Source organism: Struthio camelus, chromosome 3 (genome assembly GCF_040807025.1).
Source record: "Struthio camelus isolate bStrCam1 chromosome 3, bStrCam1.hap1, whole genome shotgun sequence".
In the NCBI taxonomy this organism is placed as follows: Eukaryota; Metazoa; Chordata; class Aves; order Struthioniformes; family Struthionidae; genus Struthio; species Struthio camelus.
Window position 1 is genome coordinate 70,800,371 of NC_090944.1, and position 25,603 is coordinate 70,825,973.

The 25,603-nt window shown below is 40.7% G+C and overlaps 1 protein-coding gene across 5 annotated transcripts in view; it reads right to left on the reverse strand.

Annotated features, from left to right (window-relative positions):
* SAMD3 (sterile alpha motif domain containing 3) overlaps window positions 1-25,603 on the reverse strand; it is a 71,021-nt gene that overhangs the window by 36,944 nt on the left and 8,474 nt on the right. For 2 of the 5 annotated variants that reach the window (XM_068938279.1, XM_068938278.1), the window contains exons 3-6: window positions 7,064-7,191; window positions 6,396-6,501; window positions 5,468-5,657; window positions 1,072-1,182 (exon numbers count right to left, since the gene is read on the reverse strand). In XM_068938279.1, the coding sequence (XP_068794380.1) occupies window positions 1,072-1,182; window positions 5,468-5,657; window positions 6,396-6,474 (380 nt within the window). In that variant the 5' untranslated portion in view covers window positions 6,475-6,501; window positions 7,064-7,191. Of the gene's footprint in view, window positions 1-1,071; window positions 1,183-5,467; window positions 5,658-6,395; window positions 6,502-6,599; window positions 6,736-7,063; window positions 7,192-10,793; window positions 11,114-12,257; window positions 12,314-25,603 lie in introns of those variants that run through there. The other 3 variants (XM_068938277.1, XM_068938276.1, XM_009688802.2) reach the window with 3 other exon arrangements.

Below are 25,603 nucleotides of genomic sequence, written 5' to 3' on the forward strand. Positions count from 1 at the left end.
GAGAATATCTGCTGAGAACATTTCCTAAAGCCAGTCTATTCTGGGTTATGCTGATTCACACAACCCATTTAAAACTCTTTATACAGCACAAGGCAAATTACTCATCATTAATTAAAAATAAGCATTTGTTAGAAGTACAGGCTAGAAAGGATCATTGCAAGAACATTTTAATGGTTTGTTCAAAGGGTTTCAATGATTTAATTTATTTTCTTAGGTATCAGTGTTGACAGAATATGGGGGTTTGGAGTTTTCTTCTATTTAGTTCCTCTCTAAAAGAAGGTCATAGCAGAACTTTATTCAAAAAAGTTAACTATGTGATTCACTATGCCCTCTTCTCTGCTCCAAGACAGTTTATCTCTACCTTCTTCTTCTTAAAAGATACAACACACTTTTCACAGAAAGACTTCCCTTTATCTCAGAAGAGCGAAGCCACCAGTTACGTGGGGAGGGGAAAGGGGAGAACGATAAGCAGAGCTTCACAAACAACAGAATAATGCCTTGAAAGCAGAGAAACACTCTCGCCCAGCACCAACTGCCCAGCTTTAAAACAGAAAAGTAAAACCCTATCTTGTCTCCAGTTTTTAAGGAGATTCATTTTGATATACAAGGAAAACACGTGCAAACAGAATCAGCATGCCTACCTTCCCAAGTGCTGTACTTAACGTGCCTCAACCACACAATTTCTTAAAGCCATTTCCACTCTGCAATGATTAATTTGCCAGACTGATACTGAAAACTCATCTGTAAAAAAAGGTTTGTCAAAAACTTGACAGATAAGGACAAACCTGTATCTTACCCTCTACAAGAGGTAACAAACGAGGACTGAGGACTCTGCTCTGACCATTTGATTCAGTTGAATCCTAAGTATATTTTTCCTCCCGCTCTTTTCTAGTTACACCTACATGCAGGGCTTGGTCTCCAATATTCAGGCATAGATCAGATCTTTTTTTTAATAGAGTGTAAAATAGTTCTGCAACATGAAGTATCTGTTTAGTCTTAGCAGAGGAAAAAAGAAATGTTATGTCCTTTTAAAAATGCAAATAGAACTTTGTAAGTGCATTATGAACTCACTTCTGCTTTAATACTCTTCGATCAATTAGTCCTTCGTCGTTTTCACTTGAAGAAAGATACTTTTTCTGCTCCACAGGACCAAAAGAACTGAACATCTGTTTGTTAGTAGTCCTGAAAAAAGAAGGATTTTCATTGGGAATTTTTGTGCAGCTTATACAAAAGAGATATTTTAAGATTCTAAAATACCAGCAGCAGAAATAGAAAAGGTAAAAAAATAAACATATTAAATAGTCAGGATTTTATGTGATGCTGATGTGTCTTAACTTAGTGAATCTCTCAGTTCAATTATCAAACTCAGACAGCATGAAAGAAAAATCGTAAATAATATTGCCTAATGATATTTTAATTACTACACAGTCACAAAACCCAAGAATATAAATATTTGGCAGTTTCTTAGGGTGTGGGATAACTGCCATCTTCATTGCCTGCCATCTTACAATGTCTAGAAATAACTAACCATTACAATATACAACAGGGGAAAAAAAGATTTACAGAGTATTGTAAAGCAGCTTCTATTCAGCTAGAGCCACGAACGCTGTTTTTTATGGAGGCTAAGCCCATTTTGCACCTTCCGGTCAACTTTCCATTCTTTCAACCACTCTACATGATCCCTGGATGTTACCTAGTCTCTTCCTATCTCTGTTTCTTTTATTTCTTTCAACTCCAGTCCACCACTCATACCAAAATCTCCAGATACTGATGTTCCAGGAATCCCCACTCCAAATCACTTTATCCCACTGCACAGTGAATTTAGATGTGCACCTCTCTCCTTCCTCACTTTCCTATTATTTCTTCTTTCCTTCTGCTACAGGACATCAACATTTGTACACTGTACTGGAGGGAAAAAAAGCTAAGATAGGGGCTGTTGCTATGTTGCCAAGAATTCACAGCGGTCATCAACCAGTTTTTGATCTACAGACAATGAGAGAGGTAGATGAAGCTGGTAACTTTCATGGTAGGATGCTCAGGGCTCCACTACTAGAGACTTCATTCTTCTCTGGATTTTTAATTTTCACCATAACCAACAGGGCTTTGCCCATTCAGAGCTAAAGCTGTATTTCCTGAGAGCTGGCAAACAGGGAAAGTGATTACAGGCGTTGTTCAGTGTTAGCACATTACATACAAACAGATGTCAATCAAAGTTAATTGAGAGATTCACTTCCCTCTACCAAGAGACTCACAGATTATTCTCCAGCCTCTAACTGAACCCCTTCTTAGGAAGTAGCATTAAAAACATTCTCGTGAGGCCACCCAGGTGACATTATTAGAAGTTTCACTCTTCAAGCGCTGGTCCTGAAGCCTTTTTCCAGACTTTCATGAGCTTGGTTTAGGGAAGTGTAAACACAAACTGAAGAACTGAGCCTTACACAAATTATGACTCCTGCAAGTCTTTTTGAAGATGGTACACCTTCCTTTCCGTACCTCATCTATTCAGAATCTCTGAACTCCAAAGACCCTTTAGAAAAGCGTTCCACTGTAGCTACACTTACCTATGGAAGCCTGTCATTGGAACTGACATTGATGTTTGGTATGTTTATAAGGAGAGTTTCCCCTTTTCATGAATCAGTATGCCTCTCAGTTTTGCCTGCAAACTTTTTTCAGCTACCTAATTATGGCAGAAAAATCCAATGTGCTCTCTATGTGGCTCCTAGCTGCAGCCAAACTTGGCAGTGGAAAGCATACTGGTATTTACTTCGTAACTTCTTCACATGACCTCCTCATATGCACAGGTTCCACCGCATGACCCAGAACACTTCGACCTTATCCGTGACAGACCCAAGATGCTATTTCCATATCCTGCTCCAAACTGCTGGAGATGTAAGTCACATTTAGTGTTTCTTCACAAATCCATTACTTCTGCACAGAAAGCGTGCATTTACTGCACTCAGTATTTTAGGTCTGATCAACAATTTTATTTCTGTCCCTAACAGAGAGGTGAGCTAAGCACAGCTCAGACAGTGTTATAAGACACAGTAAGGACAATAGGGGTAAAGAGATGGCCAATCAGGAGTGCATCAGCAAGCACTGGCAATAACATTCATCTAAGATACACAAAATACTGCTGACAGCTCCCTGGAATCTCCTCAGCAGCTTCAGCTGATCTGCAAGGAGGCTGCTACGGCGCCGCTTCCTCCCCTTCCCCTTTTGCCAATCACTCCCTCCTCCGTCCCTAGCACTCACAGGGTGAGCTAGTTTCAGGAACTAACGCAACTGAAAAAATAACTCTGCTAGAACAGAAAAGGTTTCAGCTGGATTCACATGCCGCAGGAGAAGGGCTAGGAACATGCAGATAAAGGCAAGGACTGTGGCAGCTCAGACTAATAGTCATCTTGCACTGCTGTGGGACCATACATCCAGCTACGGATGCTACCAACAGTAAATCTTAGTGTGGGGAATTTGCTCATGCAGCAAAGATCACAATCCAGCCTAACATCAGTTGGAACAGTAAAAATGTGAACTCACTTAACCAAAAATTCATAGATTCACAGTATAGGTTATGTCAAGACCACTTTCAGAGGACATCATTAAGACAAGCCCTCCAGAGTTAGAAAATGAGAATTACAGCTGCTGGTATATTTGGATATAGCCTTTTGTATCCTAATGAAATACTGTCTTTACAGTGGGAGCTTTACCTCATTCTATGCAGAAACCAGCTATTCAATACCTTGATCTTAAAGTATATGATCATATGGATTTCTTAAACATGCTTAACAGTTTTATTATGTGGTTCTTGACTCTGCCACAGAAAATGCTTCACAAACAACAGCTTATTTACCTAAATTCCCTCTAAATAGAGGAATATTAGTACCTACTTTTTAGGCAGGAAGAGTAGCCAAGGAAAGATTTTAAGGTAAATGGTATTTATTAATATTTGAGATTTCCGGCATTTGATTTTTTTCTGGAATTTGCAGAAAAGCCGTGACCTGAACGCACAACTGCAACTGAGTGCTTTTTATGAGACAATAAGGCCTGCGTTGTAAGACATGAGGAGGGCATGGGGAGCAATCGTATCTGAGAAGCAGTCTAGCCAGACATCCCTGAAAAAGTCAAGGATGGAATCCAAACATTCAAAACAGCATTCAAACTGCCTTAACTATAAGAACATATCTGTTTGTTGGAAATCCCCTGCTGCAACCACTATGCACCTGCTGTGCTTCGAATGAAGTAGTGGGCTTACAAACAGTACTCTTCTTCACAGCAGATTTTCGCTCTGCCTTCAAAGAACAAGCTTCCTGTAAATCAAGTGAGGCAGGACCTCTATGCAAAGAACCAAGACTGCTTGTGATTGATTGCATAATTAAAGTCTGTGATAAAACATATATTCAGTGACATCCTCTTCTTCCTGGCCTCTCCTTCCCTCCAGCAGTGCAGGATCATTTTCTGAGCGGCTTTCACAAACATTTCTGAGACTCAAGGATGACAGAATGCGTCTATATAGGTATTTTAGTCCTTCTTATTACTGTGCTTTGGAAGGGAATAACCCAGCCACCACCATTTACCATCCTTTGGCTTGCGCTGTGGAGTTATTTCAGAGCACACACATTGGATTCCTTTTGGATGAAAGTAAATGCTATAGTAAATGCTCTACAGATCTACTTCTATTGGACTATTACTGCACACAGTTAATGTTATAGTCCTTTCCTTCAAAACTGGGAGGGGAATGTGCCTTCATATAAAAATGGCATTTTGCACCCATTGCAGGCTATTTCTAGCTTTCTTGGGCCTAGAAGAGAACGTACGGAGAGCCCAGGACCTCTGTTCTCACCCAAGATTTCCAAAACAAAATCTAGCCTGGCTTATAATAGATCAGAATGAGAAAAGTAAGAAAAAAACCCTGCTCACCAAGAGCTGGAGCCTGCTCAATGAGGACAGTCTCTGTGGAATTTGTTTTCTAAAATCTAATCTAGTCTATCGTTGAAAGCTCACGCTGTGATTATTAAATGCTTACATCTTGATCAAATTCAGAAGGTTTCCTTTGGGAGATTAAACACATTGGTGCCACAAACACCATCTCTAGCTAAATCACATGATTTTACTCGAAGGTTTCTGATGTTACAGCATTTAAAAGTAAATGCCTCAAAACCTTAATACAGCAAACGCAGAACATTTCAGCTGCAGTGATGAAAAGTTTGATGATGCTTCATGCAAATTAGAACTAGGTCCTAGAACTGGAAGTGAAGGGCAGTTTAAATTATTGGTACTGTCCAGGAATGTTGATGGTATGTTCAAAAAACACAAAGTTAGAACCATATTTAACATGATGTCAGAGATCATTCAAAGTGTAAAAACAGTTGCAACCTACAGCAGTAGAGCTAGTAAACATCAATTTTAAAATGCTAAGAAAAGAATATGGATGTACTCAGACTGATATTTTCTCTACCATATACAGACTCACCCACTGATTGCTTCTGGGAATTTTGGAGAAGCTGTTTCACAATAGCAGGTAAGGGATTCTAGCCCATTTTTTTGTTGTTGGTATTTATTAATCAGGTCCATTAGCACTGCCTGGTGCCCAATCTTCTTTACCAGCTGCTGCACCATACGATCATTAAGAGCCAAAAGAGCTGCTCCACTTACTTCTTCTTCTGAAGATGGAAAGGGATAAGATTATAATTACAGTAAGATACTTTACAGTTATAATAAGATTCTAAAACATGACAATGGAGGGCAGGTCCAAGGTAAAAAGATGCCTTCTACTGCTGATGTTCTTCTTCAACTATTAAAAAAGATAATTTGTTTTAGCTACTGTCCCTTCCAAGCCAGCGCCCGAAGTTTTAGTCACTGGCCAGATACCTTCCAGTAACAAAATGACAGGTCTGAAATAAACAACAGTGAGTGACAATTTTAACGCTTTAAATCAGACTTTGCTTAGACCACAGCATATTGCTGTTTTGTTAATGAAGGAAAGTCAGCTTTTTAAGAGAATGCATAGCATACCATGTTCACATAATAATTTCTTATGCACTATTTTGCAGAGTGTTTATATACGCAGGCAGAAAACATTTACATACTACAGTTGAATTATTTCAAAAGATGTATACAGTATAAAATAGGCCCAGTCACAGCCTGTTAAACTGCCAGTTCTGTTTCTAGAAGGCGTGCCTATTTACATGTAGGCTTAATCTTCCCCTCAGCATTTCTCACAGACTTGATAATATATCTACACACTTACTTCGATTTACCAGGTCTGTCAGCAATGTCCCTAATAAATTTCTATATAAGCCTTAAGTTGGCCTAGATATACATACCCCAAAACAAGTAATGCCAATTAAAAGCATAGAAAGAAATATGTTCTAAAAAACACACATAAACAAAACGCTTACCACGAAACTTAGGAACTAATTCTCCTAAATTTCTCCGTCTCAACCAGTTGCAGACTTGATCAACCGACCAACTTTCCATCTTCAGGCGTTGCAAAGATAAATTTCACTGTGAAATGAAGACAGAGGATTATTTTTATGCTGAGCTCTAAACTGAACTTGAACATCTTGTAGAAAAAATGCTCCTGCAAACAGTATTATACTTACATGGTCTGAATAAAATTAATGGGAAATGATCAAACTAATGCCTTTTGCAAGTAGCAGTTTTCTTAGACCCCTCTTTCTTCACCGCCTCTCCTTTTCCTGCTTTCCCTCTGTTCTAAGAGACAGCCTCATTCCTTTTAAAACACGACCTGCTCCGGTACCTTTAACACCCAGGTTTCCACACAGAGAGGAAAAAGGTGTGAAATTCACCACCACCACTCATCAGGAAATGGTTGACATTTTACAGAAAGAAAAAAAAACAGATCTGATAAGAGTCTGTCACATACAGGTTTATAGTAAACCAAGCACATATTAACCCTCTCTGTACCACCAAGCAGCTAGTCAAGCAAATGCTTAAGCCTCAGTTACAATTAGGGGCAATAAAAGCTTCTGGAAAAGGGAGGGGACATGCCAGACACCATGGAAGGATATGAGTGAACGGAGATGGCCCCCACTGAGCGCCTCACCTCTAGGTGCTGGTGCTGAAGGAACTCAGTGCCTCATGGGATGCAGCTCAGAGAGAGGCTCCCGGTCAATCTGCCAAATCCCTTCCGCTCCAGGTATCACAGACTCCTTCCTGAAGGACTTAATTGAACTGTGAGGAGAGTAAATCACATACCACTGAATGTCCGCTTAAATCCAGTTCACCATATTCAGCCCCTCCCCACCTCATGCTGCTTGAAATTTGGTAGACACTGCAGGCAATACAGAAAGCAGGGCATTTTGCTTCACTGTAGGCCCTAAATAGCTACAAGTTTGATACTGAAATAAAAATTCACCCTTACCGTTAACAGAATCCTAAACTTTTTTCAGGTTGAGAAGTAACCAAAATATCCCAACAAGCAAAATCAGTAACAACTTCATAAAGAGAGGATTACTTGTAAAGAGAAAGGTCTTCCTAGTCTACAAGCTCCTTTGTAGCAGAAAACTCTTCCCATAAGTGATTTTCATAGTAATGTGATTCAGCTCTATTACGTAAATGAGCTAAAGGATCATCAAGTACTCCTATACTCCTATACTCCATCCTTGAAAATGATTCAAGGAAGTTTTTCAGATGAGAGCACGACTGTCTGGCGTTGTTGGCCAAGCATTTCCTTGTTCAAGATACATCCACGTACATACCCCGAGGCGGCAGTGAACTCCAAGTGAGCATGAGAATTCACCTACATAAAGCTCATCAGGAGCTGATCCACTACAATACAATACAAAAAAAAAGTGCACTATCTGCATACAAAACCATTTCTGCTTTTCACCCTTCAATAACACAGACCAGCAAAATAGATGCACTTCAGATTGTGCTCTTGTGCCAATACACTTCAGCAACATAACGGGTTAAAGGAAGAGGCATGTCTTTCTGAATTACATGAGTGGATTTAATTTGATATGACAACAGTAGCCATACAACTCCTTCCCCAGGCTAAGCAGCAATAACAGGGTGTGAAAAATCATTATTTGCTGAGAACTCTGGTGTAAATTAAAAATCACACCTTCTCGTCACACTTCTTACTTCCTTGCAAAGAGTGGGACAAAGAGATGCTCAAAAAACTCGAAAGATAAAACAGAATGCAAAGCAGAAAGATACTTGCCTTATCAACCAAGTAGTGTAAAAGTAATGAGAGATACATTAAGATGGCAGAAAGGTCACTGCTTCATCCTGCAAGAAGACTTGCAACCTAGACTAGGTCATGCTATAGCAGACGAGTAGATATCAACTTTTCAAATACTGTCAAGCAAACTATAGTCACACAAAACAATATGCATATACATTTCATCAGTGTGTCGCTAACTCTGCAGCAAAATGTCCATTTGCACATGGAAATGCAGGCTGTGCACTTCAGGGGGAGGGAAGTGATGGCAGTTTGGAGGCTGCTGCAGAAAACCAGATGATATATAATAAGGTCACTACACACAAATACTTCAAAACACTTCTCAAAAGTGATTTCACTTACATGCAAATACTCTGAGTAAAGGAGCTGGGGAAAGAGCCCACCAGTCTTGTACTAGCACTCCTGAGACAACTAGAAAGACTGAGAATGAATACTGATGTTGGTCTTTATTATTAATCCTATTTATTACAGTAGTATCAAAAGACTACCCAGGGTGGTCACTGTGCTTGGCACGGTGCAAGCACAAGAATATTTATATTCTTCATTCTTCAATCAACTCTTAAAAGGCAGAACAACAACAAAAAACGTAAAGGCAACCTTTTAAAAACAGACAATATTTTAGCCATTTACAGCATGATTTCAAGTCAAATTCAGAATAGTTCTAAGTGTGAGCAATCCCTGCCTGCTAATAAAAACAACAAAGCACTGGGACCCATTTCTTCAGACACCTATTATTAGGACTAATATTAGGAGTTTACCAATATTTCATCGGTGTGCCTAGGAGGAGTCAGGACAACCCTTGCTTTTAGTGCAAAATCCTTCAAGGCTGAAGGATTAAAAGCTTGGTTTTTTAATCAGATCAAGCTAAAGACCCATCTACACTACAGATTTCTGCTGATGCAGTTGGCTAAACAGTATACAGAGATGAGATTCCCAGCCAGCATAGTTCCGTCATGTGGGTGCACTAATTTCCCATACAGCTTGTTTTAGTAGAAGATATAATGAGCTGTCATCAATATGAAATGACACTTCTTCTAAATGAAGGAAGCTATATGTCCAAACACTTTATACAAGGAAAGCGAGTTATTATATTTACTTCACACACTCACTCATGAGAAAAAGCCTATGGCATCACAGCATACAGATACATTAACCTCTGTGCTGATGTCACTGAGGTTAGAATTAAGGTTTAGTGTGGTCCAGTACCAAGGTGAGGAATGTGATGTGTGCACATCCATATGCCACAGCTACGTGGCCAGGTCTCAAAGCGCAAGGGTGATAAGCAGGAATTAGGGCATAACAAAGACATAACTAAAGTATCCTCTGTGTATGCTTTTAATGCTATTATAATTTCTTTTTAATCTTTGTAGGCATTACAGGGACTTCAGTATTTTCTTTCCGCTTGCTACCTATTTTTTAAGTAATTAAAAAATATACTCAAGCTACTTTACAGAAGGTAGAACTGGGTCACTCTGAATATAGCGCTGAGTTACCATGAAAAGGACATCAGCTATCCAGCAACCTTTTCAATAATGCATAGGGAAATACTCAGAAGAGAAATCCTCTCCCCCCTTCCCCCAGAAAAGAAAACACCGACTCTGATTGCTGATGTTTATCAGGCACAGGCTAGCACAAAGCATTCCCCTGAATGCTCACAGATACTGCCAAATGAAGCAACATGAGGGAAGGGAAAGAAAATTCCAATATCAATGCAGGAGTAAGTCTCAAAGTGCATGTTTCAGTTCTCATTTCCATGCTACTGTAGCGTAAGACCAAGGCAGCTGCATACCTATAATCACACAAAGCAACAGTAAGGCTACATAGGAAGATCAAAGAAGAAAACATGCACTCACAATAGTCAGAAATAAATAAAGGGGAACAAGTCCCACATTAAAAGAAGTTGTTTCAAGAAGGACAAACCAGACTGCCCTTTCTAAATCTTGATCAAAGTTCAGGGGAATATCAACACTCCTCAATGTATCAGTCTGCTGAGCTTATCAAGCAGACAAATTCCATTGCTGCAGGATTAACTCTGAAGATTACTATACCTAAATCTACTCTTTCCCTAAAACATTTGCTTCTGATTACATATGGAGTTTCTATTATCCATGTTTTTACCCTGCAAGCTTCTTTAAAAACATTTTCATCTGTAAAATTTAAAGCGCTACTGGAAAGAAAGCTGTCACAAAGAAAGCTGAGACAAGCTTCCACCCGAATACCAAGTTCTGTTACAACTGTACAGACTATTTGGTAATTTGAAAGCAAGAAAAGAAACTTAATTTGACTGTATTTTAAGGCAACGTAATATTCATGCAGACCAGACTCTGTCCTTGCTATCACTGATAACAGTACACAAACCATGCAATAATGCAATAATACTAATAACTGTTAGTTACAAGAGAAAATTATCTTATTTTCTAAGAATACAACTTCTAGAAATCAAGCCACTGTGAAATCAAACACTTATATTCAACTTGAATAAAACTGTGTCAAATTAAAAATAGAAGGTTACTGGATTTAGAGAATAGGAAAGAAGAAGCAAATAAAGATTAAAAATTCATGAATCACAAAAATAAAATCTCATATGTACCACAGAGAAAGCAGTCAGGTTCAAGGTCTTCAGTACAACACCAAGTCTGCTTCACAAAGCTAAGGAAGCAAGTCATTTCCTCTTCTAAGTGAGATCACAGTGACTTTTCTTTTTCCCCCAAATAGAAGTCTCTCGCCAGGACCAGCGCCTGACGAGAGTTCTGATCATGCCCTTATTTGTTGGCTTAGCAAAGGACTCCAGCTCCTTAGCAGTGCAGATGCCTCAGAGACTTACAACCCCTCCAGGGTGGTTCCACAGTAGCCTAAATCACCGCCATTGTAGTCAGCCCCCCCTTCTTTGCACCTGGCCAAGGTGGCTGTGCAATCAGCAGTTCAGGGAGCTGATTAAGCTGAACAAGTAATTTTTGGTATGGGTGGTTTTTGACAGATCAGCCCCTTTTAACCAGCTTCCGGGACAGTTAAGTGAAAATGGATGGTGGAACTATATCCCAAGATCCATCTAGTAGGCATACAGATAAAGAACACATTATAACAACGAAGATTTCTATCTTAATGGAGCATTTGTACAGTTAGGCCAAAACTCAAACTGTGAGAAGCAACTATTCCATCTCCAAAAAAATGGGAAGTGCACCCACCTCCCTTCTCTCAAGTTATTGTGTGTGAATTCTACTCGCTCTGCTTTGTGCAAGGTTACTCTCACTCCCATTAAAGCCCATTCAAGCCCTGCTGGTGAATAAAATTGAAAAATAAAACCTGGCCCATACCTTACTGAGCCCAAAGTTTTGCATGCGAATAAGATGCAGAATACTCATAACAACCAGACCAATCCATTAATTACTCAGAAGAAGGATTGATGTGAAATTTTATTACTTGCCTGCCCCATTACTGATTTAAAATTATAAACCAGTTCAGAAAGCTGAACCAGCAGATAGTTACAGTGACCTTACAAAAACAGTTAAAAGTTAGCTTAAAATAACTGCTTACCAAGTCGATTCTGATGAAAAAGGGTTGGGGGCAATTTATGACTAGTTCAGTTGGCAGATTCTCAAAGCTGCTCTCTGTTGCTCCTAAGGTGAAGGCTGGAGACAGAAATCTTTCTAGCTGCTGCAGTAACATCCAGAAAATGATGCATATCCTCAGGTAAGCTTTTGTAGCTGATCATGACCTAAGATGGGGCTACCATGTGGAAACACATGATACACCGCATTCATACAGTCTCCGATGAGCGACCTACACAGCACTTAAGGATTTGGTAAAAATATGCAGAAGAGATGTTCTAAATACCACACCTGAATTTTTGTTCACTTGTTTTAATTGTTCTTATTCTGTATTACACTCTGCATTCATCACAGTAAGGTTTTCCAGACAGGTTTAAACAGTTAAGCCAGAGACCCGAACAAAAAAAAAAATACAACATACTAAATATAGTTCGTATATACTTCATATACACTTTAAAGTAGAGAAAACATCTAGGAGGATTTGTCTCTCAGAACTTCTTACTTACGCTGTCCTTCCAGATTCACAGGGATTGCACCAAACAGTTGAGCATCTGTTTTAAGCAAGGAGTCTTATATCAGTGCAAGAATTTATCAAGCAGCAATCCAACCCTGCCCAAAGTCAGGAACTGAGCTTTCACTGAGAAGGCTCTCCACTAATCTCTGTGAAACATGCATCATTAGGCATGGCCCCAATCAATCTTAAAAAGAGCCGTTAGCTAGATCCAGAATGCTTACCAGGCAGCAAAGGCAGAAAAAGCAACCTCAGCAATCTTTTGAATTTGCCTGGCGTTTGACCATTTGAATGAACTGGCAGGATAGAGAAAGAGTAAACGTTACAGAGAAGACTAAACTGAACAGCAGCTGTCGGTAAAGGCAAGCAACTGTAAACACAATCAGCATGGATAGTCAGTAAGAATCTGTCTACAGGGCCCTTTTTAGGTGATTGCTGCAAACTGGAAATAAAAAAATTGCTACAGGTTTGAAGTAATAGGTTTGCTAATTCCTACTTTAGGCTGCATCACAATTTGAATATAACTTTCAATTATAAAGCCAGTTTAATGTGATTATCAAATGTGCAGAGGACTACACCTCCACATGTTTTTGAACAAAGACAAAAGAATCTTCCGATACACCTTCTTCCGGCTGCCTCAAAACGTTCTCAGGTCAAACCCCTCTTCAGGAAACAATTAGTGCTACAGTGCAGTGTTCCCTGGTACAAATATGAACATATACATATATACACACATATGCACACTTTTTTCATTCCTTCACTTCCTGTTTTTTGAAAGCTGAAATGAGTGCCGTGTTTGGCAGAGATCTTTACTACATTAGTAACGCTAGCAAATCCTGCAGTGTGGGAACAAGCAACTAGAGATAGCCACTTACCAACCTCAACCTTCACAAGCTATCTACTGTGGAACTAAGATCATGCAAAACATCCCAGGTGGGTCTACAGCATTATATCACATTTCTGAATTCCCACCAAACTTCAGGCAATGCTCTACATCGCTCCCCTCTTGCATCATTAATGTCCCGCTCCAACCAGCCTCAAAAGGGCTACCTTACTGACGTGGGCAGGTTTTTGCAAGGACTTTGCAACTGAAGCCAGCGTGACTATAGCGCTAGAAAATCTCCTCCCGAGTTTCTTGATGGGCGTTCCCAAGGCAATCCAGAGATAGCCCAGATCTTTAATTTGTAGACCTACATTAAACTCAGGTAGCAATTAATCGGCTATCACCAAGCGTCACTTCTTGCAGTGTAAGGAAAGCAAATCTCATCAGCTCATCATGTCAATTTGTAGCACACCAGCACAGTCCTTTCCCCTTCTTAAGGCAGCGACATTTCTCTTCCGTAGGCGACTCCGGCTAGTTTTTGCTTCACTCCCTACCTTCTGTTGTGCCACCAGTGTGAGGACAGATCCAAAATCTGCTTAATTTGCTCCGACTTCTTCCTCCAGATCTATAAAGTGGTTACAAATGGTTTAAAAAGGCAGACATGAGAGTTACAGACTCCTCAGCACAGAGCAGGCAGCCCCTGGCCAGGCCAGGCCCGGCCCGGCCCTCAGCTCATGGCCGCTCTGGCGGGTGAGGCCGGTGACCGTGCCCGAGGTGCGGGAGAGCGTGGGGGCTGCAGGCTGAAGGGTGACCCAGAGGGGGCAGCCCGGCCACCCAGCAGCTCTCCCCAGCCGTCTGCAGGCAGCGGGGAGCCCGTGGCCGCCCCAGGCCGGCCCGGTGCATGGGGTGCTCCCGCCATGGCCGTTGCTGGCAGGCGCTGCTCCCCCTGGCCATGGTGCCCCCACGCACCGGGGCAGCCGGGGGCAGATGGGCGAGTTTTGTCCCCTTGGTCTGTTGGTTCCCCCCCACCCCCAAAGGGAAGACAGCGCTGTCTGGGCACCTCGTGGTCTTAAGAGCCACCGCAAGTTACCCTCTTTCCCGATTTTACCTGTTTTAGAAATTACAGAGCGGAGGAACGGAGGTCCACAGCTCACCAACACACGTCGCTTCCCACCGTTTCTGGGTGACTGTTTCAGTGTCACTGAGGAGCGCTGGGTTACAGGGCTACTCACGGCCGACAGCGCTCTTCTCCCGGTTTATCCGTCACGTGTATGCGGAGACGACGAGGAACAATTAAGTTTTGGCACGTTTCGTGACGCACATTTTTCGTTTCGCGCTAGTCATCGTGACGGATGCAGTCAGTTGCAGACTTTTCTGCTGGGGCGTTGTGCTGGCGTGTTAAGCCAAGTGAGTTGTGTCGGATTAATCTGCCCGGCAGACATGAAGTCGGCTGTCTCGCAGGCCTGCCTTACAGGCGAGAAGCAGCAGTTTAACTGATTTGGCTTACATTGTCACAAACTCTTTGTGTGCAGGCTTGTATTAAGGATGAAATAAGTAACGCGTTATTAATCCAACTTAGGTGTTCCCACTGGGTCATTGCATTTATTTAACTCACTGAGGTTTAGGGCACGCACAGGCGGTTTCTCCCGGGTGCAGCCATTACGGCTGTGGATAACAACATCACCCCATCAGACTGCTCATTACTGCCCACTGCCTGCGTGCTGCTACCTTCACATCTCCTCCAGTTCAAGAAGTCCTGTTAAGCACTCCATACCTGCTCCAACAAGTTTAGTCTAAACCACCAACGGAAAGATAATCAGTAACCTCCATCCGCAGGATGGAAATGGGGGGCTGGGAAGCTCAAACATCTGCCAGCTGCCATTGCTGGCTTTGTTGCGGCAGCGTAACCATGACATAGGCAAAAGGATTCCCTCGGCCTTTTCAGAGGGCAGCTTCATCCTGCTTTTGGCCCCTTTTTCAGCTACGGCTAATTTATGATGCCTCAAAGGAAAAAAAAAAAACACAACAACAGCAAACGTGTAAGGACCTAGATATATATAATAATTTTTTCTAGTGACAATGGTATACCTTTCCAATTCTAAGGATAGACCGAGATTATATCCTTAGACTGGCTCTTTGTCAGTTAGTTATCCCGCGTTCCAGGTGATTGCTATAATCTGTATTTTTCTGCATCACTGAATTATTTGTGTAAAGCGGGGCTGCTCAGACCGAGAGACTCACTTTGGACTGCCACAATGCCTGTTGGTTAGCGCATAGGATCCATGAAAGCTGCACGTAAATCCCTGCTTCAAATCAGGCTGAACACGGATTTTGGAATATGCTTTATGCCTGTAGGGTTACAGAATGGCCTGGGGTAGTGGCGGGGTGTGGGGGTGTGTGAAGGGGCCTGACTTGACAGACAAGCCTTTTTCCAGAAGAGTTTCCAGGCCTGAGAATCTCAAGAGAAGGTAAACGCCTCTCTCCAGGCCGGAGATTGGTAGAAACAGTGTGTACAAAACAACCACCTAATGTTAAGTTTGTATGATGTATTCATCAAATTAAACGTTTTTTCAAAATAGCTAAAAAAATAAGTTCTGTGATTCAGTTACAGGCCATTATGGTATATGGGGGAAAATGTAAGGGTTCGCTGACTGGGCTTTTTTTCACTCATTCTGTGTCTCCTAAACCCACACTTTTTATAAATAGATCTTTCTTTTCTGACTGTGGTTTTGTCGGAATTGCAGACAGTCAGACTGAAGCAGTACAGCACCACAAAAGGCGTGAAGTTCTTCTGAACGTGTCTTAAGTGGAGTGTTAACGTTAAAACATCATTTCGTCATTAAAATGCTAATGAATTTAAGTGCATACATACCCCAAACAGCAACACCCACTTCAAGTCAATTGTATTTAATTATACGCACCGGCCAAATACAAGAAAAAAATAACAGGCTTTTTGTCTTGAAAATACAAAGGAGAAAGTATAGATACTTCAGCTGATATACTGGCGTATCGATATTGAACTGGGTAAATTTCATATTGCCACAGCTTAAAAAAAAAAAAAGTAGCTGTTCCCTTATTTCATTTCTTCATGTCCGTATAATGCACTACAAAGCAGACCCTTTTTTGAACTGTGGTGTTAATTATTATTGTTGAGAAAAAGCTTTTTCCAAAGTTTTACCAAATGTGATTGGCTGCTTGTTGTGATCCCTAAACTGTCCATGTTCACATGGTTCAGTAGTCAAGAATAAGCAAAATATCAAGAGTCCCTTTTTCCCCCCCCAGATCTTTGCAACATTGGCTAGCTTTAACAAAACGAAGAATTAAAAAAAAATCAGAGTAGGAAATAACAACCTGCTCACAGGCACTTTTCTATCCAGCATTCAGCACAAAAGTGCTTCTGTGACATAAGGTCAGTGTTGCCATATTCTGAATTTATTCTTTCTCTGACAGAAAGCAGGAAAATTCCTTTTGAAATAATTTTTCCTTCCATAAACATACAATATCGTTGTATTAATATTCCCAGGCACTGTTTTCACATTTGTATTATCCTTGGGATCGTACCAAAACAGTCACATACAGCCAGTGCATTTAGTTGCCAGAAAAATGTATCAATAAGCTTTTACGGATGCAGTAGTATAAAAATAGACATGCAGACTTAAATAGGTATTTATGGACACCATAAAATCATAGTGCTTGTGATTAAAATGCAACAAAACCTATTAGAATTACTTTGTATTTCCATTTGAATGAAAGGTTAGAACTAGTGTTTCCCTGAACTCCCAGGATCCAATTAAAAAACATAGCTTTTCTAACTTTATATACATGAACTAGCTGGGATTTGTTACTACTGTGATTCACTGCACTGATTACTAAATATATGACTATTCAGGGATACATTGTAAGAAGTTACTAAATGTGGCTGTTAAATACAGTGTAGGTTAATATAATTATAATATTATAATAAAATTGTATTGATTTTAGTATTTATGACACTGTGATGTGCCTGTCCTCATGCCAGTGCAAGTGCTCTGTGGCCATGTGAGCCAGACCTGAGGACTGACACTAAAACTAGGGAACATGGTTAGTCCTCTGTCAGGTCTGGTCCCTGTCCTGTTCATCATAAAACCACAAAAATACATGTGCTGGCGAAAGGGAGAGGGTGATGCAAAGATGGAAATAAGCTGCTAGGGTTTTACATAGGAAGACTTCTTTTTGATATTGGTGTTGGCTTAAGAAACCTATTGAACTACTGCCTGATTTAAATAAGGGTGTAGAGAAATACTCATTTGGGGAAAATCTGCCCTGATGTGAAAAGTTACCTTCAGCTGCTTATTGTTTCTCTGTGGCAAAGCCGTTAAATCCAAGATGTTTGGTTGTGCCCTGATACAGATGAGGGGTGTCTGGGTGCTCGCCAGGGACAGTTTAGCTGTGAGGTAGTCATTTGGCAGCACGCTAGAAGTGACAGCTGAAGTCCCCCCAGCTGATTTTACAGTGTATGTGAGCACAGCGTTAGAGGCCAGGTGGGTTCCAGATCATATTGGCAGGAGCGTTCAGCAAGGGGAGAAGGAGGAAAAGCAGGGCAGCCTGCAGGTCAGGGCCTGGTGTACTCCTGGCATCCTCTAACATTTTGTCTGGTCCATCCCACGCTGCTCCAGGACTCCTGGGTGACGTGGCTTATCCCCGGTCTCTGGCAGTGATGTTGCTGCTGTTGTTTGCTCAGGCTCAGTCTTCTGAAAACTGGTTGTTCATCAAATTCAAATTCAGTATGGAACAAATCCAATCTTTAGGCTGAATTTAGGGTGCTGGGGCTACATTTACATGTTTGCAGCAGAAATGGCCAGGGCAGTCATTTAGGAAATTACTGTTTCAGCTGTGGGTTGCTGCTGCTTAGCAGCTTCTTCCTCCTAACCTCAGAGTCAGTGGAAGAAAACACAATCATTTGCCTTGGCCACTTTAATAAAAATTCAGGAGCTTAAATTCTCTTTTTTATTAGTTTAAGCTAAGCTATTGGACACTAGTGATGTGCTAAGGTGGGCACGCAGGTTTCATTACCATTTTGATGCAGATGAGATCATTTTTAACAATAGGTGAGGAGGGGGAGAGGGAAATCAGCATTTCCAGGCAACCTGAATTCTTTAAGACCGCTGATATTTAGAATTCCTCACATTACACTTGCAAATCTTGTGTTGCTTTTAAGTGCAGACAGATGTTTTATATATACATATATATATATATATATACACATATATATATCTTCCTGCTTAAATATAGTTGTGAGTTTAGGCTCTTTAATAAGAACCATGAAATCTCCTTGAATCTTCCTGCTGCTGAAGTGTGAGGCCTGGGGTGCTGCAGTGACGGGGCTCAGCTGTGCTGGCCCGCAGCTCCACGCTGGGCTGTGCAGTGCAAGGGCAGTGGGGGTGGGGGGAACCGGTTTTTTGTGCCTGTGAAAGGGTCTGTTGCTCTACAGAATATGGGGCTGGGTTGCTCTTCATCCAGCATGGTCTGGGGGTGCCATGGTTCACCCTGCAGCTGGTGTGCTGGGGTCCTGTGAATGTGGGGAGAGCTCAGCAGCACCTTTGTCCTGCAGGCTGACATGGAGAGGGGAAGGCACAGCTGGACCAGCAGCCTTCAATGGTATCATGAGAATTTTTTGTGGCCTCTATTTTCGTGTCGGAAATCTGGCAACTCTAGGATTGCCTTATCTTTTAAATTGCCTCATCCCAGGTCAGTTAAAGGGTGTCCATGTTCTTAGCTGCCAGTGGCATACAGATGTTATGATTAGATGGTTGAATGTATCCTGCTAGCCTTAAAGTTTATGAAATATCTAAAATTCAGCTATGCCTTAAAGGGCTTAAAATAATCAGTGCTGACTGTTGTTATGTAGGTAATTAAAAAGTGTAATTAAGACAATCAAATAACAGCCCAGTGATTGCTAAACGAGGTTTCAAATGCTAGTATACAGCAATGTTACTATCACATTTATTCTATCATTTTTATAAATGCTCAGAAAGATATGAGGCATAGTTTCAATTCTGTTTTGTGAAGCTATCTGCAACTCCCGTTTTATTTAGAGGAAATAATTAACTACATTCCATATTTTGACTCTTAAGTTGTCGTGACATTAAAGAATTACACCAAACTGCCAAAAAGACAAAAAACTTCTCATTAATAGTTTCATGAGGTGCGTTTCTGCTAAGACTGTGAGTATGAAAGCCAGTTCACTGCTAATTCTGTATTACTTTAAAATACTGAGCTATAAACTAGGTTAGTTCAGGAACTGCTTCCCAGCCACTTCAACTTTCCTTGCTGCACAGACAGCCAAGTTTAGGAAAGGAACAGCTGAACGCCCACCCCACTGCCTGTGTATGTGTATGTAATATTGTTACATAATCTTATTTACAGTAAGAGCTTTTAGAAGTAACTGCCTGTTGTTCCATATTTGGAAGGATAAAGTAAAACAATTAAAGTCAAAGGATGTTTTGGGTGAGTGAGAACGTGGAATTTAACCCTAGTCCTTGGACTGAAATAATACGAACAAAAATATTAGTGGCTGGTGACTAAAAGGAACGAAAAAAACCAACTCGTAATGTTCAGAAGATACAAGAACAATGCACAACAAAACGTTTTTTTAAAAGCTGTATTATATCCAAGAATGTTAACGTGCTCATTTGTCCCAAGCATGTCTTAAAAGTATTATTAGTTTTGACCAAAGAGCTATGAAATTTTATAGAATTCCAGCATAATGAAAAGTATCACAGAGCATCATAAAGTGTTGGAGCTAACAGCCTTATTCAACATAAGTAGGAGGTAAGAGATTTTTTATTACAGTTATTATTGATAGTGAATTCCAGCTGGCTGTTCTCCTCCAGTTCTGATACTGTAGAGATAAAATATGGTTGAAGGGAACCCTTATGTCTTTTGAAAGTGACAGCAATAATAAACTGCTGGGCTCCACGGACTTGTGAGTAAAAAAAGTAGACTGGTTTCTTGTACCTGCCTGCTGGATCCTCTTCTAGCAGAAAATCATTCTTTATTTTATAAATATTGCATAAAATAGAATGTGTAATAGCTCTGACGAAATCTTCCATGCTACAGCCACTGACAATTAGCAAAAATACGTGCTCCACATTCAGCCTTGCTGAAGTGGGAGATGAAGCCATACTCTACTACACTGGATTCAGACAGGGTTGTGTTAGAGAAGGAATTAAAGGACAGGATGTGTCATGGTAAGCCAAATATTGTCTGTAGCAGACTGTTCTTACCTCTTAAAAATTACTGTCGTGAGCTATTTTTAATTACAGCTGAGACTTTGGATTCTAATGTGGCACACTAAGGTAAAACCACATAGTCTCCATGGCAAAATAAGAGTAAATCTACATTTCTGTCCCCATGGCCATGCCTTGTGCATCTTGTGGAATAGCTCTGCATTGCCATTGCTCTGGTTTAGCTTCTCACAGCTCCTAGGCTGTGGGCTCATGCAGCCTGGCTGCAGGCTGTGGTGGCATCTGCTCAGAAATGGCCGGGCTGGTTTCTGCCGTTTGATAGGAAAGGCAGCGGGTCTGAGCACGTAATAATTGCACATGGGCATTGATGATGAATAAAAGGACATCAGTCTTGCCTACACAGGCAACTCTGGGTGTCTAGGCATGTTGTCCATGGGTCTGATGTTCATAGTTGCTAGGAAAATTGGCAATCTCAGTTTTGGTCTTGGCATACTTGCCTAGGACCCCAAGACACCTCTAGAGAGATGCGTTTAGGTGATGTAGATCTGGAGGAAGCAAACAGAAGAGAAGAGAAGGTTGTAGCTGTGTGCTGGTAAAACTGTAGGGTCTATCTGCCTGTCACTGAGGCCAGCTTTGTTTCCCGTCATTGACCCATGCGTTGTCCTTCCCCAAGGAGACTTTGGTGTGGGCTTCTCTGGGGTTGCAGGGAATATCTCACTACGAACAAGGCAGCAGTGCATGTACACAGGCTTTGCTGTGTGACAGACTGGGGCAGCTCCTATGGCCAGGGGACGACTGAATTGCTCGAGGGGATGTTCTGGCTGGGCAATCCCAGTCTGGCCAGGAGCAGTACCAAGACCAGAAGAAGGGATCAAGGGAATGAGAGCACAGTACTGCTTCTTTCAGCAATAGTGCCAGTTTCTACTAGTTTTAAGGTTGCTGACAGTGGTCTGTGCAGATCCCGTCTTTTAACACCCAACACAATCTATTCACTATATGGGAATCCTGGGTGTCTAGCTCAAAACTAGGGATTTTATGTCACAATAATTTGTCTAGGAGTTAAGTGTGTAACACCATGAAGTGGTGGGGAACCACCTCTGAGTGTGATCATGGCAGTTGCTATCAACATTTCTAGGAGGAAAGATTTTCTCCCTTTTGCTTGAAAAGTTCAACCCACACTAGAATAATCTGCATCAGAGCAAATCTAATCTGGCAGTGGCATAAATCTGGTACCGCTGTAGCTGTGAGGTTGCCCTGGTAATTACACTACTGGGTAAGCAGAGAGAGAAGAATCTAACTTTTAAAATACAGATGCTTTAAATATTCCCAGATTAGAGCTTTCTTTTCATTCATGCTCCTCCAATAAAAGCTCCTCCAATAAAAGAAATATAAGCTGTTGCTTAAAAGAATGGGAATTATTTCTGTAGTTATATCAGTAGTTATAGTCAAAGCTATATCTGTAGCAATAGCTTTAGCTGTATTTACTCATAACATACTGCTGGTGGGTCATGGGAATTGGTCCAGTAGACTGGTAAAAGAAAACGTTAACTAAGCCATCTGTCAAGTTGATAAACCTTTGAATGCTGGGCACTTGCCAGTTATCATCTCTATAACTGACATTTTCCTAACTCTGTGTAAAGCTATACACTAACTGTGTTTGGTATAATGTCAGCGGGCTGCTATTAATCATTTATTTATTTATATGCATACTAAGACATCAACTTCAGTCAAAACAATATGTTGTTACTAGATCATACTTCTTAATGCTCGTGGGTTTGTACAGCTTTGAGTTACTAGCTTCTCAGAACTTCTGATTCACCTTCAGCCAAAGGATGGCATATTTAATAAACACTTTTACAAACTTATTCCAGTAATTCTATGTGCAGAAAAAATTGTACCTATATAATGTCTTAATTAACATTTCAGAAACCTGTTCCAGTAGTTCTATATCTGGAAAAATTTGTATCTATATGTCTAGCCCAAAATATACCTTACGTTAAAATCAGCTGAAGGAGGAATTAAATTTATTCCAAGTAAGAAAATACATATAACTGTAAAACCCTGATGATTACTTCAGAAAATAAACTTGCAAGGAAGCAGTCATTAAAAGAAGATGATCTGAAATTTGGCAGGATGATAATCTTGGTATTTAAGATGTGCCTTTTCTGTCTCAGTGACAGAATGTCTAAATTGGCAAAGTTATAAATTGCTTACAAACGTCTGCTCTTTTTTTCCCCCCTGCTGGTAGTTTAGTTAATGTTGATGATAGTCCCCTTAGCATATTAAGCAAATTAAGAAATTCATTACTAAATTTAAAGGAAAAATTGTCATGAGATAAGTTGTTTTAAGTCTTGATATTTCAGTTCGCATACAGGATATTCTCTCAAATAAAACCCAGCCAGTACAGAAATACTGGAAGAGTAGGTGTTTAAACCAATAGCTTATTTTTTGTTTTTCTTTTCTTTTTTTTTTTTTTTTTTGTGCTGGAGACAACCGTAACTCTGCCACTTTTACAAATATTTTATTTCAATCAGGTTTCTAACTTTACCACTCGCTTTCATAGACAATTTATCATTCTTCTGAGCTTTATTATCAGGTTTTGCTGTCTCCACTTACTAAATTGTTACCAAATTCTTGTTCAAAGTCTAAAAAACATAGTTACAAAATATTAACCAGTCAAAGAGTTTCACTAGCCTCACATCTTGGAAACAATTTCTGCTATGTAATATATGAGCTATGACATAATTTTTTAGTAAAATAGATGAGGAAAGATTATTAGAATATAAGGCTTTGTTGGTTTTTTTTAATCACTTTTCACGGTTTAAAAGTCCTTTAATGAAATGCTTCTAAATATTCTGGTCAGCACGCTCTTAAAAGTTTTTTTGATAATTTGAACCCTCTACTTCTGTGGTAGTGGTTAAGTTTATATGGCTTCTAAAATGTGATGGTGATTTTTAAGGACAACTCTTTCACTTGAACTAGACAATTTATGAAGACTAATAATAGTGAGCAAAACCCCTTTGCAAGTACATTCTACCACCTTTGGTCAATAGCTGCAAGCAACTCCCAAGAAATACATCTGTTCAAATTAATATACCATGGAGGGAAAAAACGCATAAATAGAACCCATAACTTTATTTCCAGGGCTCATTCATGTGCGATTGTTCAGGATATGGGTCTCTGACAGCTTAAGCTGATGACCTCCTAGATGTTTTTCTTCCAATTGCCCCTGCTGTGTGTTCATGCTCCCTCCCGTGTGTCAGCATTCGTTCTCTTGTAAACATGTATGAACCTTTTCAGGAAGATCCATCTGAACCCACATACAGCAAGAAAGTGATGATTTTTTCTCCTCCCACCTTAAATGAGCTTAGCATGTAGTTGCATGAATGGTAGTGCTGATGCAAGGAAGGTGGTGGGAATACCTGCGGAGGTAGGGAGGACCATGGTAGTCTGCAGTTAGATCAGCTTAAACTAATTGGGCACAGTATCATTAGTTGCACCAAGCTCTGATTCTGCACACCGCTCATATAATAAATTTTGTTAGCATCTGAGAAGGAAATACAGATTCTGTAACCTCTGTCTGAAGGAATGCCAAGTTCACAGCATGCTTAAGTTCATATGCACTTTTGCTGATTTGCAGTGCCTACTGACTATCTTCTCACTGTCGTGCTGTGCTTTCACTGCCTTGCATCTTCACAGGCCTGGCTGGTTAGTTTATCCATGTAACCTCTACTGTCCTGGGGGTGACTAGATGTCACCTCCTTTTGAAACGCTTTCTCTGCAGTTGAAAGTACTCTAAATTTGAAGGTATACCACATGGACCAGCGGCACAACTTATATAGACATTATACCACCTGTGTCCTTGTCCTCTGGGAAGAGGTGAGGGTTTGTTCTTTTGAACATACTTCATAGCAATGGTCTTTACAAAGCTATCATCATAGCCTCAGCCAAGTCATGTCCACCTTGTACTATACCTTGCAATGTGGGATGGCAAGAAAAGACTCAATACAGTCTTCCAAGAATGTCCAGCATTGTTTACCCTTTGTTTACTATTATGTGGTGCTGGACTAGGTTTTATCTGTCAGGCACCTCTGCCTGCTTGTGGTTTGGAGAAAAGAAGAGTACTGAGGTGCTGCAATATGGAGATGATTCCAAGATCAGTGTGGAGTCTGATAACAGTCACCTGAGAGCCAGATCGTCTTTGCTATGCAAAGCTCTGAGAAGATTACAGACAGGAATCCCTGGACTGCCAGGTTTCTGGATGGGATTCCTTCCTTTTGGGATGGGAATCTTTCTGTCGCTGTCATATTTTTTTTGTTATAAATATTTCAGTCTACTTACTATGATAGAGCCAGGGTCTTTTTTATCTCTACCTAAAATATTGCTTATGTCGAAAGAGGGATCAGTTTTGCCCTGTGCATTTAAAGATTTTCTATACCTAACCAGATGACCACAGAGACATCACTTTTTCTTGTTCTATTTTTTTCTTTAATATCATGCTTATGGGGAGCTGGATGTAGCGTTGCTCTGTACTCAGAACCGTGACTCCTTCTTCCTGTCTGCCCTATGTACAGTGCAAACTTAGAATTATGATAATTGCTGTATTTATCTCAAAACTTGGTCAATCCTCTTTTAAGATCATATATACAAGCATGTTACAGACTACATTGTAAAGCTCTGTGAAGTAGTGTGGTGAGAGCCCTTGAAGGCTTCGCAGCACAGAAGCATGCTGTTTCAGCAGGACAAATGGATGGCTTTGTGTGTATGGAGGGACTGGTGGGTTGCAAAACCAAGTGATTTAGTAGTACTGTGCTTACTGAATGTGTAAAAGTGTGCACAAATACTAAGGCACTGGTAAGGTGACTGACTCAGGTCACTGCTACCCTATAAGATTTTCAGAAGTTGTTGTAACCCCATTCATCTCACTGCAAAATTTGTGCGAGTCTTCAGGGGGTGCAAAATGGAGCTTCTGTGCGTAAAAGTGCTCTATTGTAATTCCAGCATCAGGAGAAGAGTAACTATGTTTTTCATTTCAGAATAGGTAGCTTTGGCCTTTTATCCTTGAAGAACATCAAGTGGGACTATCCTGGTGCAGGATGTCAGCGTATACCTTGCTGTGCTCCCTTTCAACCTTTTGAAATAGGCATTTGCTCTGATTCTTGCTCAATGACGTGTCTTCTGACACAGGGACTGCCCACAGAGGTGCAGAAATGTGGCTGCTAAATGCTTCTCACTCCTACTTCACTTTGTGATTATAACATGACCCTTATGAGGCATCCAGCATCTGGCAAA